The 13,828-nt window shown below is 43.6% G+C and overlaps 1 protein-coding gene across 4 annotated transcripts in view; it reads right to left on the bottom strand.

The window, feature by feature from the left end:
* Window positions 1–467: 467 nt before the first annotated feature.
* MARCHF6 (membrane associated ring-CH-type finger 6) overlaps window positions 468–13,828 on the bottom strand; it is a 77,146-nt gene continuing 63,785 nt past the window's right edge. For 3 of the 4 annotated variants that reach the window (XM_032861869.1, XM_032861868.1, XM_032861870.1), the window contains exons 23-26: window positions 8,865–8,954; window positions 6,523–6,655; window positions 5,357–5,492; window positions 468–2,586 (exon numbers count right to left, since the gene is read on the bottom strand). In XM_032861869.1, coding sequence (XP_032717760.1) covers window positions 2,496–2,586; window positions 5,357–5,492; window positions 6,523–6,655; window positions 8,865–8,954 — 450 coding nt within the window. In that variant the 3' untranslated portion in view covers window positions 468–2,495. The remainder of the gene's footprint in view (window positions 2,587–5,356; window positions 5,493–6,522; window positions 6,656–8,864; window positions 8,955–13,828) is intronic. The other variant, XM_032861871.1, reaches the window with a different exon arrangement.

Genomic DNA, 13,828 nt, shown 5'->3' with positions numbered 1-13,828 from the left:
TGATAACTGGTCATGTGGAACTAACTCCCAAATGTTGATTTGTCTCCAATTTATAAACAGTTAAAAATAAAGCAGAAAGGTCTTTCCTAATTAACTTTCTTAAAGACTGTTTTAGCCCAATGTAAACTGAAGCAAAACTACGCTATTATTAAAAAAAAAAAAAAAAATCTACAGGAAGAAGGGCAGCAATATTAGCCCTTTCTGAACTAGAGGTTTAAAATGTTTGTAAGACTACTACTGGTTAATAATAAAATCCTGATGCCACCCATGTAAATATTATGCCAGCAAATGCTTTCCTTACGAAGTATTCATCTGATCGAAAAAAGGACAGCGCACAACTGAAAACCAAGAGGAAATCCTTAAGTACAACAAGATAAAATTATCGCCAGTGAAATGGAGGGCAACTTTTCACCATTCATACACATTCATATATGTAAATTTGGTTTGGTGTTTTTTTTTTTCTTTTGTTTTTTGTTTTTTTTTTTTTACAAAATACCTGGTAAGATTCATTTAAAATTCTGTAGCATAACAATTTTTCATCCTTTATGGTATCGGCCTAGATCTCCCCCCAGTAAAACAGATAAATGTTTCAATGACTTTATATCAAGATCTACAAATTCTCTGAAAAATTTAAAAAGAAACTAAATTAATATAATCAAGTTATATGCCCAATTGATATTTTTCTCCCAAAGAGAACAATTTATATAGACATACACCACAACAGGTGGCACATTTTAAAATGCTCCTAATTTTTTAAAGTAGGACTAAATTTCTAAGTAAAGTTAGGGCTAGCAAAGACCTTATTTCAAATACAAGAGAAAGGACTGCTACAAAGTGCCAAAAAGTGTAACACTGAACCCTATGTCAAGCTTTTTTTTTTTTTATACTGATGTTTTAAAATGTATTTTTAAAGTAAAGTAATCACCACTTCAGGAAAAACTGTTGAAATGTAAAACAACCAGAACACGTTTGCTTTTTTGGTAGCTTATGCTTAGCTGACTTCAATATTTAAAAAATCTTCAGATTAGAGTATATAGACGTTTTAATACTATATGGAAACTCTTTAAGAGTTCCTGAAGACCTATGCTATCCATTTTCTCTGAGAACTTTTGGTTATCATTCAAAAGCAAACAAACACCATCCTTACACTCTACCATTCCCATTAAATACTTGGATCATTGCCCAACTGTTCCATTTCTCTAAACTGCTTACTTGAAGCTTTGGTTATAAGGGGAAACCAGATTTATAAGTATCCAGTTTTCTGAGATTTTATAGCACATACCCAATGAAAGACATTCCTTACTCCTATGTTAAAAGGCCAGCTCAAGCCAGCTTAATTCTGGACAAGCAAAATCAAGTTGGTTTTATTTGTAGTTCTAGTCTGTAAACACAAAGTTCTAGAAACTTTGGGATGTACTCACGGAAAACGAGGAAAAATGTACTTCCTCACCCTCCCCCAATGGTGCACTAACCAGCAGGACCAGGTGTTTTAACCAGTCTTCTCTAATGCTGCTGGTCGAAGGCCACAAACCACATCTACATTGAAGAAACATCTCAGTGTGTTCTAATTCCAGTATGATGCATTGTTGGTGATGTTATTTTATAAGACTTGTGATCCTGCATGACTTTTGGCCATTGTTTCCAAAAAGGAAAAGAAGCTAGCTGTGCATGGAAAAGGGGGGTTGGAGGGAACTAATGAAAATGTTCTCGTGGACTTGTTTTCTCTAAATATAGACATGCCCCTAACAAGCACAAAAACCCAACCCCCTAATGCTGATCACTAGGAATATTAAATTATCAAAATTAAAAATAATTTCCTCACCTAGCACAAGATACTATACAATATTATAAACACAGACACATGAAAAAAAATCAGGCAGTAGAAAATGTACAACAGCTTTGGTGTTATACAAAATAACTTCCAAAAAACGATTGACAGTGAAGCAGAGTTCATGTTCTCTTACCACAGACACCCCACTGCTGATTTCTACTTGTTTCCTTTCAAGTTCTTGGTAAGGTCTGAACAGCCAAGAAAGACAGAATGTACAGTTTACTTAATAAGAACTGCTAGGAACACCATGGTACTGCGCTCCAAGAGACGTCATGAAAATGTCTTGCCTCTGCACTACGGCTCTGTGGCACGTTTCCTGTCAAGATCACAGCAGGTCCAAAATAAAGTGACAACTAGATTTAATAAATTAATATACATTTTGTTTAAAGATGTACAATGCACATTCTGTTTAATCCAAGGTTTTAGGGTATCCAGGAACTTCTATTTACACATGTACAGATCTCAGACAGCTATGATGTCGGAAGATGCAGGAAGGGCAGCAGAGCCTTGCACTGCCGCTCTCTGAATGCCGAGAACGCAAGTCAAATACAGTTAACTTAAAAACAATGCTGAGAGATCACTGGGAAAAATCTCCAAAGAGAGAAGTCCACAAAAAAGGACACGTAAAGGCAAGGGGAAGGTCAAGGTAGTTGAGACAACCACTTTATTCTTGGGACGACTGTGGAGGTGGCGGAGATGTGCCTTGTTTGCCAGATTTCCGTTCATAATTCACGAGGCGTTGGCCCACAAGGTATCTAGGTTGTAAAAACAGGGTGGTTATTCTCTTACATGATCTTACATATTTAAACATCCTTCCTAAGACCAGCCAGTTTTTAAATGCAAATCAGATCACTCTCACTTAAAACCCTTCCGTGGTCAGCTGGGTGGAAGAGGACTCTAGAATGAACACCTGGCAGACGGTACACCAGCAGGCACCTCACAGTGAGGCGTCGGCTGGTGGGAAAAGCAGGAGAACGGCAAACGTCGGAAGGTTTCGGATGCTGGGCACTGGACACAGGCTCTGGTCTGTACGTCAGAGGCTTCTCACAAACGAGCATACTTGGAGGTAAGGCACAGTAAGCTTGTTCAGGGGAGTTATCTGTTACAGACATTTTATAAAACAGCTCAGTGGACAGATCTGAAGAAACAGACTAGAAATATGACTTTCGGGAAGCTGGGTAGGGAGGCAAGGAGACCAGAAAAGCTCTAACTCTAGAGAAAGGAGAAATCGAAGGGCAAAGTTTTCAATGAGGTCGGAGAGGAGGTGGCGGAGAGGTGAGCGTACGCAAGGGACGGAAGGCAGGAGGCTGTGGCGCCGGAACTTAACTCACGTGCTGGGATGAGAGGGAGGACAGGACAGAAGGTGAAGGGCTGCAGAACTAGAGACAGACTGACCATGGCTGAAATGACAAGATACCACACCCCCAGGACGACAGCGGCAGTTGCGGAGAAGCAGTGGCGTGCTTCACTGAATGGGAACGGCCTGCAGCCTGACTGACCCTCGAAGGACAGTGGGTGACCAAGCCGACAGTGTCAACGAGCTCCAGGAGGCCAGGGTAACAGGTGCCCGTCTGGGATCAGCACTGCAGACTCCAGAGTGCCCCGTTAGTCCTCAGCCAGCGTGCAGGAGTGCAAGAGCGCGAGAGTGCAGCCCGCCTGTGACAGGGTGGCTGGGAGCTGGGTCTCTGAGACCTAGTTTACTCATCAATAAAGTAAGAACAACAGCACCGTGTCCCGTGCTCATTGTAAGAAGCAGGAAGCCTACAGAAACCATGGCCACAAAGACCTGGCATGTGCTAAAGACTCGGGGAAGTTAACTTTCACTCTTCACCATTACCTTTCCCACCTTGACTGTCACATCCCACTTTCCGGACAGCAAAAACGAGCCTAATGAGATCTTTTTGCAGTTTATGCCAAGTAGCTTAACATGTCACTTTTTCGAACATTTTGCTAATCCTACTGCTGCTTCATCCATGATCCTACTGTTTAATACTTTTTCTGTCTTACCAATTCTTCTCCAGAAGTTAACTACTCCTTTCCACACTGCTCCCCAACCAACCAGTGGAGTTTTAAACTGTGTGGATATTATGTATGTTTTAAACAATGACAACTGAACAGACGCTAACGTAACACACATGGCTCTACCTGACATACACGTCATCACAAAACATACCAAGTCATGTAAAGAATGGAGTTAGCATGATGGCAACGAATAAGCAATATCCATTGGTATGAGAGACGTGGTATAAATTAACTTGCCCAAGACCAAAAAGTAACTCAGTGGCAGCAAAAGGAGACTCTGAGCCCATCCCCCACTTTCCCTGATGCCCAGCACCCGCTCTTGCCCCAGCCGGCCCCATGCACACCCCACAACATGGCCTCCAACGAGCCTAAACTCCAAGTTTTCTACATGAAGGAACAAATGGGGAGAGAGGAAACAGTACACTGGGCTGCAGAAAATAACAAGAAAAGTTGAGAGGGTGGTGGGAAAGGACATGGGGGCAGCCGAGCAGGGCGAGGGACAAGCCCTGAAGAAGCATCAGAAGCCGAGGCTGTGTCGTGTTTGCTTTCTGCCCGCAGAACTCACTCGTCAGCCTAAACAAGGGAAGTGACACAAACTGACATTCATCACCTACACCCCCCCTCCTCTGTTCTTTTGTGGTGGACAGAATTTTATACCCTGACCACCTAAGTGTACTTGTATTTTCACTGCCAGTAAATGCTTTGGAAAAGCCTTAACACCCTCAATCTCATTCTTAAAAACTCTTAAGAATCCTCAGAGTAAAGAAGTCAACCACAGAATGTGCTATCTAACTGGGACAAACTCACAAAAAAATGGAGGTGTTGTTAACAGTGACACGAGACGGCACGTGTACACTTCGACTTTGCAGGCAAACCTGGATGGAGAGTTACAAACCTCCTTTCCCTGCTGGACACCATGAAAGCAGAAGAGAATTCAGCTTTCTGTCAGGACACGGAAGGTCAGAGGACCGTTATCCCCGGAAGGTGTTTCCCTCAGCCGCCGTCTATCTCTCACCAAGGTCAGGTCACAGAGCATCCCATCCCCCAAGGACAGGCCCAAGATGCTTCTGCAGGGGCCTCACAGCCCCCTCAGCAATGGCCAGAGCGCCCCAGGGGCCCCTGGCTGCAGGCAGGGCTGAAGCAGGCTGAGTCTTCATGCAGGCTTATTTTTATCCACAACTATTTAACAGATTGTCAGAACAAAACATTTGGAAGCAGAATAAAACTATTCGGACCAGGCATTTAAAAAAGTCTTCCTCACCTTCCGAGTTTCTCCCAGTCTTCACCTCCATGAACGACAACTCTGTATTGCCAGCTGCTTGGCCTGAGTCCTTGATAACATTCCCTTTCACATCCTACACACGATCTGTTAGTGAATCCTGTTAATTCTACCTCAAAATATATCCAGAATCTGAGCACTGTTCCCAACTATGATTTATCATATTAGAAATAACAAGTAATAGAGGAGACATCTTAAGCTAGATGAATGAAGTCTAGACTCACTTGTCATTTTTAATGTGTTCATAAAGGCGCTTGAACTGGCGGACCTGGAAGGACAGGATCCCCATCAGCACCACAACCATCAGTAAGAATGGATAAATTCGCCGGTGGACCAAGTTTTGCATTTCCGCAGTAACACCTGTAAAACCAAAAGACAAACTCAGGCATCAGTGGAAGGACAGTGAGATGAAAGCATGTTCCTCTCCCAGGAAAAAGGGGCTGGTGGTGCCCAACCGCAAAACAAGCTCGCTATATGAATGGCACAAGGCCAGAGCGCGGCAGTCGCAGCCCGAGGGGCCTCGTGAACATGCCGAGGAGCAAGATGGTGCCTTCAAGGCCACGCGGGAACCCATGAGAGGATGTTCACTGAAGAGGAACAGTGGGACCCATTCAAGAGAAAGGTCATTGTGGAGAGTGAATTAGTGCTGGTGGCTTCCAATTAGGGAAACCAGATAGGAGGCCACTGTGGTTAAGGTGAGTACCCTGGGGAAGGTGCCGGCTTCAAGAATGGGTTCTGGAGGCTGGGTCAGCGGGACCCCGGGACCACCTGAGTAGGGAAGGCAGAGACTGAGGTGACACAGATGACTTACAAGGTTTTGGACTCATGCAGACTGTTGGATGATAACACTAGTCACTGAGAGAGGGAACTCAGAAAAGAAAGGTCTGGAGGGGGAAACTCTGTGCTTCTCACTCACAACACATGCTATGTTTAAGGTCCTGTGAGACTCTTCTGCACACAACTGATAATATCTAGTTGCTGAGGTATTGCTAAATACCATCCCCTCTTTGCCTTTCCTTTTATGATAAAGAACATTCTGAAAATTAAATATAACAACATTTTCCCTTGATTTTACAAGTATGGGACCATAGCACTTCTAATCAGGAGACAACCTGAAGGAAATCTGTTCCTATTTTGGGGACAGTGTAAATGTTAATACCATCTCACCTGCCTAGAGAAAAAAAACGATACCAAAGAGCTTTATGATTCTCTAAATCTTGCCCTAAGTTATCAAGTCTAAGAAAAACAGCCTTCTGAAATCACTGTTTTAGCTAGATTTATATTTACAAATCAATGGGATGGAGCCAGACAGCCTATGATACAGGAAGTGACAATTATACAATGGTGTCATAAAGGTGCTCTCTCGAGCTCCCCAGCCAGCATTACCCACCTAGTAAAGGAACAACGCCAGACGCTATGACGTAAGGTACACACAGGGAAAGCAAGAGCACAGAGATCACGGGCGCTGCCAGTTTACGAATGATATAGTGAAGGTCAATGTTCCGGATGCCATTTGCATAAACCTGAAACATGAGGAAGAAAATCAGAACAAGGATACAGGACAAATTCCTCCAATTAACAGAGCAATCTCTACTGAGTCCAAGGCACAGCAAGTTTAATCTGTTGGTTATTTTTCCCAAACTCAAGACATATTTTGAACACAAACATAAGTACGGTGCTCACAAGTTTTTACAGAAATGCATTTACTTCCTTAGACTTTGTAGTTAACTCTGCTAAGGGATGAAATAGGACTCCAATCTAGAATCCTAACTACATGAGCCCTGCACCATACAATACCAGGATATTCAATAACGTTAGATGAAGACCACATAATCTGAAACAACTGCACACATATCTTGTCTAAGAGTGATCTGTATTATTCGTTCATTTTTTCTGAAAAATTCATTCATTTTATCGGAAACACATTTCTGAAAAGCCTGTATAAATGAAATTTTGACAATCAAAGATATTTTTGATTTGTGAAAGAATTCTACAGTGAACTTTTGTTTACTTCCAAGAAGTTCTACAATATTTTCATCATCTTATCCAGAAAATTCTAATGAATAGAACTTCAGAGTAAAGAACAAATGCAAGTGGGGAAACTCTGGAAACAACAGAAAATAAAGATGGTATGCAGAGGGGTACAAAAGAGAAGAGTACTGTTCCTGTTTTCTCCTCAGCACCTGAACTTCTCCTGGACACAGTCACAGGACCCTGCAACTCAACCCAATCCCTCAGGAATGGGCCAGAGCACTCAGATGTGCATGACAAGCTTAACCCTCCAAAGGCATGCTTCCAACCCAAAGAAACCTACTTACCCCAAATGCATTTAAATCAGTGCAACAAGGCACCCCAGTGTTTCTCAATCCTTTTACTCAAACTTACACATATGTAGGAGAAAAGAAGGCATCAGACAGCAAAATATTACAAAGGTCAACAATGTTTCACAGCCTCCAACTGTGATTAAACCTTTATTCTACCTCCTTTGCAAAGGTCAGAGTCTCACCTGGCGACCCCAAAGTGGAGAGACGCATGTAAACATACAGCAACTCCCTGGCTCACCCTATCTCCAGAAATCTCTGGGTCAGGATTTTTTTTGACAGTTTCTTGTGCATACTGAGCTGAGAACTACTGTCTTTATTTTCTATACATCAAAAGGAAGTGTACCTTTACTGCTACAGAACTGCAACACCTAGTTCATTTGGCACTAACCTAAAGATAAGAGGATTGTCCGCAAATATATTTTCTAGGCAATTAAAATTTAAAGTAATACATACCAAAATCTGTTACGTTAGTTATGTTAGACAGAAATCTTCCTGAAGTGAATTATCATACTTTCCAGCCTTATTATCAGAGTGCAGAAGCACCATCTACTTTTTTCAAGGTTATCACCACAACGATCACGCTGTCTGACAGGTCCATAATACAACAGTCTCAGGTGCTAGGCAGCTAGAATATTCCTAAACAGCGCTTTTTTTTTTTTTTTTAAATATCGGTGTTTTTATTTTTTATTTTTACTATTTTTTAAGGCTCAGGGATATATACTTTCTAAGTTTTTATTTTAATTCTAGTCAACAACATAGTGTTGTATCAGTTTCAGGTATACAGTATCAGCTTTGCTTTTTCAATCTATTTTTTTCTGCCCTTTACTTTTTTTAAGAAGACTTCTTTATTTATTTGAGAGGGAGAGGGCGTGTGCACGCGCGAGAGGGCAGAGGAGAGGGAGAAAGAATCTCAAGGAGACTCCGCACTGAGTGTGGAGGTAGACACAGGGCTTGGTCTCTCAACACTGAGGTCACGACTGAGACGAAACCGAGAGCCAGACGCTTAGCCGACTACGCCCCTGAGGCGCCCCTGCGGTCCACTTGCGGTCTTGGGCAGTGACCTCTTCACTCAACTACACACTGAGAAAACTGAGTACCTGGTCTACATCGCAACTCCTGCCCTGAAAAGAAACCACATGTGCTAATTTTTGCCTTACTTTAGACAGGGTTTTAGGTACTTTAAGCTACTGGTTAAACTTCAGACAAGGGACATTTTAAAAGACTGGTTGATGAAAATTCATGGCAATAAAACAGCAAACTATCTTCTTAAAAAAAAAAAAGTTATATATGCTTCTTAGAGAAAATGTGCAGGAAACTCAGGAAGGTGGAAATATGGAACATAAGCACTCAATGGCCAAGCACAACCCTCCGCCACTCCCAGTCTCTCCTGAAAGCCGACTCTGCTCACCTGCTCTATTACTGTTTTCAACCACCACTGCGGACCCATCAGTGTTATAGCTGCAATGATTTTGGCGTGCAGGACTCCAAGGGCCCAGTCCTAGGGAAATAAAACCATTTAAGATTTATTTATTTATTTGAGAGCAAGAGAGAGGGGAGGGGGAGGGGCAGAGAGGGAGAGGCGGAGGGGGAGGTAGACAAGCAGACTCCCCACTGAGAAGGGAGCCTGATATTGTGATACCCTGTGGGGCTCGAACCCAGCACCCTGAGATGGTGACCTGAGCTGAAATCAAGAGTCTAATTTAACTGACAGAGCTACCTAGGCACCCTGGGAAATAAAAACCATTTAACAGATTTTCATTTTCAGCAATAAACCCAGTATAGAGGCTATACAATTTTCTTGCATATTTAACTTCAAAACAGCAGTTCTGCGGGATCGATAACAATTTTACAGAAGACTAACATACACTAGAAAATCCAGGAAATTGCACGCCACCCCCCTCCAAAGCTCAATTTCAGTGTTTCCAACAAAACAAATTCTAGTATCTTTCAGAAACTTATGGTACTTGTGTCAATGTTAACGGAGATCTCAACAAGCAAATAAATAACACAGCGCCATTATTTTTATTTTGTCAACCATCCTGGACTGCCATGTTGGTTTTAGCCAAGCTAACTGTGTCAGAAGAAGCCTGTGGAGCCATGTTTGGCCTAAAGAAACTATCCCAAAAGCTCACAGAGAGCTTCTAGCTCTAGTACTGCTGAACTGTTACTAGAACCTCCATGGCCACACTGGGCTCCCCACTGTGCCTCTGGCCTGCTCCGCCAGGAAGCCAGAGAGATCTCCACCTCCACCCCTACCCCCAGTGTGACGTCTTGAAGCACAAATCAGACCACACGAGGACAATTCCCTGCTTACAACCCCAAAGTCCTCAGCATGGTACACAAAGTCCTGCATAGCCTGGAGTCTGTCTTTTTTTTTTTTTTAATTTAATTAATTTATTTTTTAAAGGTTGTATTTATTTGACAGAGAGAGCATGCACAAGTAGGGTAAGCAGCAGGCAGAGGGAGGAGGAGAAGCAGGCTCTCTGCTGAGCAGAGAGCCCAATGCGGAGCTCGATCCCTGATTTTGATGTACAGGACCCTGGGCCACTTAATGACTGGGCCACCCAGGTGCCCCTTAATGTATTTTTTTAAAAAGTAACGTAATATTTAGATATATTCTTTTTTTTTTTAAGACTTTGTTTATTTATTTGACAGAGAGAGACAGCGAGAGACGGAACATAAGTAGGGGGAGTGACAGAGGGAGAAGCAGGCTTCCCGCTGAGCAGGGAGCCCAAAGCGGGGCTCAATCCCAACACCCCGGGATCATGACCTGAGCTGAAGGCAGACGCTTAATCAACTGAGCCACCCTGGCACCACTTGATCTATTCTTATACAAAACCAAAACCATTTGTAAAGGCTGAAGTCCTCTGTGACTACCACCAGCCTAAATCCTGATTCCTCCCCAGCAATGACCACTACTAATAGTGGTACGTACCCTCCACATTTCCCCCCGAAGCATTTACCTGTATCTACACATATACATCCCATAGGAAAGAGGTCGTATCATTTTTATACGGATTTTGCTCACACTGGTTTTCCTTCTCGCTGTCCGCCATCTCGAGGCCAATGTTCTGATCTACTGATCCGGCAGGCCAGGATTCTGAGCATCTTCTTCAAACGGGCTCAAAGGTGACGCATGCTCTGAATTCCTGCACATCCTAAAAGTGGCTCTTCACTCTACAGACCAATGGCTGAATGACATTTTGCCTGGGTATAGGAAGCTTGGTTTTTGTCCCTTTCCACTCAATGGTCTATAGATGCTCTTCTGCTAGATGGCTTGTGATGCTACAGAAAGAAGTCCATTACCAGTATGATCTTCTTTTTTGAAGTTTGACTTCTCCTTACCTTTAGAATTCAGAAATCTTACCAAGATATCCTCAAATATGTGTTTTTCTTATCATTTTCATTTCAATGTCCACTTCACCAAATCTGATGAGTCCTTTAACCTACAGAATCAGGACTTTCAATTCAGCTTAATTTTTCTATTTCATTCCATGCTGCCTCATTTCTGCACTCTGGAGCTCTTATTAGGGGATGTTAAATCCCCTGGATGTATTCTCCAAGACCCTTACGCTTTCCTGTAACGTCCTAACTTGTTCAGTTTTGCTCTGTGCTCGGCAGTGGTCTTCCGGGAGCCCAATCTGAACTTCAGTGGTGACTACCCACATCTTCAGTTCAGCTACTGAATGTCTGAAGACCCACGCTATACAGCATCACAGTTTCGCTGTTTTACTGCCACCGTGTGCACATGAACACATACTCCCCTTGATCGCCTGCGTTCTCATTCTTCCACCTGGACACTCATGGCTCGGGGAGCAGCTCCATGTCACAGGGGACGTGGTCTGACTGCTCTGCCTGGCCTTTCTGTCACTGCTGCGCAGCCCCTAGATAAAGCATTTGCTGTTTTTCTATGAGGTTCGATGAGGCTCAGGTCAGACCAAGTATAACTTAAAGGGCTGCAAAAGGACCTCTCAGCCCTTTAGACCTTTGGGAGAGCAGGTGCCAATCCCCTGCAGAGAACATGGTGAGAGCCTCTCTGAGGCTTCTGTACTGTCCCAGGCTCCCAGGGAGGGAAGATTCAACCCACAAATTCAGCCTTCCTTTGGCCTTTGGGAGTCCAGAATACACCCAGGTGAGGTTCATGTTCACCTGAGGAAGTCCACAGTCTGCTCAGGTTCAAGCTCTTTCAAGATCCACTGATATATCCAATCCTTTCTGACAGGATAGGACACACAACACTGGTTCCTCCGCTAGAATTCCGAGAGTCTAGTCTCCATAATGCTACAACTGCTTGACAGAGGGAAGGCAAGTAACTAAGAGTCAGGAATGGAGAAAAAGCAAACTGTTCTTTCAAATGTTAGAGTTTTATCCAGAATTTTAAGGATACCATGCTGCTCATATCCATCTACAACCAGAATATTTCTCCTACTTAAAAACATATCTGAGAGCTACCTACAGCAAAACACACAGCTCCACTGCACTCCTTTTAACTGCTGCACTAAGGGCCAAAGCAAAAATGTATCACCTTTCTTTAGTCATTCTCTGCGGATGGACATCTGGGTTGCTTATAATTTTGGACAATATAAAAAAAAAATGACACGGTGGACACAGCCTTGGCTGTGCTTCCTGCACGCTTGTAAATGTTCCTTTGCAGCAGATCTGAAAAAGTGGAACTGCTAGGTCATAATACATAAATATTCTTAAAACTGGACAGCTTCCAGTTACTCTGCAAAACGACAAGGCTGGGTACTGTCAAGACCACCAAGGACACACAGGTAACCATGCCAGCTGCAGTCACTACCCACTGCAGTGAGGAAGAACACACGGTGTGGGGAAGTTGGGGTGCTCAGTAAGCCAGAGAGAGCTTATCATAGTAGTTCAGTTTGTTTGAGGTGAAGAGAGAGAAATTTATGGAAGCAGGGCTTTGCTCTATGTCCAATCCTTTAGAAAGTGAGGTAATCGATATTGGGTCTCTTATTAAATCTATCCAGAAGCAGGGATTGACTGAGGCCAAAACAGTAGCTGGGAATGAAGCAGCAGCCAATGATGGGGGTTTTCTAATTTTTGTGGTTTGGACAATGCTCGTGTTTTGCCTGTGTTCAGACATGATTATGAAAGAGTCTTGCTTCTGTCTGGCTCCATCACAGTCACAGAGTGGTCTTGTGTGATGCTGATGTTCTGTGAAATTGTTTCTGCCAGACAGAAGAACACCAAGGCCCAGCTGATGATGCCAGGCCAGCCCCTGGGTATCGGGGGCTACCTGCTCTTTTTCAGTGCGACACACTGCATAACACTGAGACGCAAACAGTACCTATCTACTGCATGTGCAGTGATCACTGGGTTAAGGCAGCATCTGCCTGACTTCCTTCCAAAGTAAAGTTGTGTTTTCCTTTGGGATATCAAGTAACCTGAAGATGACACTTTGCCACCATTCAAATAACTACTAACTACTTCTGCACTGTAGTGGTGTTGAAACATGCCTGCAAATTCTTCTCCCATCAAGTGGTTGGGGTCTACAGCCCCTTCCCTTGAATCTGGGCCAACCACTGTGCCTTGCTTGTAGCCAACAGAATGCAGTAAAAAGCAGTACTGTGGGAATTCTGAAATGAGGTCATAAAAGGTGGCGCAGCTCCTACCTTGTTAGCTGAGACATTCATTTCTCTCAAGTGCAGTGTAAGAATCCCAATACCCTGACACTACCAAGCTGTGAGGAAGGCCAGGTACATCCAGGAGCTACAGCTAACAACCCAGCTGGTGGGAAACCAACAACCAATGTCAACAACACAGGTGAGCGATGATGCTTCTGGATTCCTGGCGCAGCTCTCAAATCACACTGGGCTACTGAGTGTTCGCAGCTGAGGCCCCAGGTAACATGAAGCAGAGACAAGACAATATGGCCTGTCTTGATTTCTAGCCTGCAGATGCTTTGGACACGATAAATGGCTGTTTTAAGCCACACAGTCCTGACGTAACTTGCTAGACAGCAGTAGTAACTGAAGACCCATCAATCTTCCCCTGATGGGTTCCGTATCCACTGATCAGCCATCCGTGCTGGAATCGTTTATTTTGTTAACTACTGCAGAGTAGTGATTTTCTTTTGTCAGCTGGCCTTATTCTGTAAAAAACAGCTTTCCTTCAACCCCTGATGCTACCTAACTTTACTGCGATGTGGCTCTTACACGAAGACGTCACATGGGCTTCATTACCTCCCTTTATTTCCCACTTTGCTCCCCAAGTCTGATCCAGACAACACAGGGGTTTGAGGCAGCTCCACACATACACCCTGTCTCACTGCATGGTGGGCCCCCTCGCTCCTTCCTGGAATATCGTCTTCCTTTCTTACCCACTCCTCTGTACCAGGTTGTCCGAGAC

Source organism: Lontra canadensis, unplaced genomic scaffold, assembly GCF_010015895.1.
Source record: "Lontra canadensis isolate GAN:19392208 unplaced genomic scaffold, GSC_riverotter_1.0 scaffold22, whole genome shotgun sequence".
Taxonomy (NCBI): domain Eukaryota; kingdom Metazoa; phylum Chordata; class Mammalia; order Carnivora; family Mustelidae; genus Lontra; species Lontra canadensis.
Note: the sequence above shows the minus strand (reverse complement) of the source record. Positions and strands in the feature narration are given on the sequence as shown.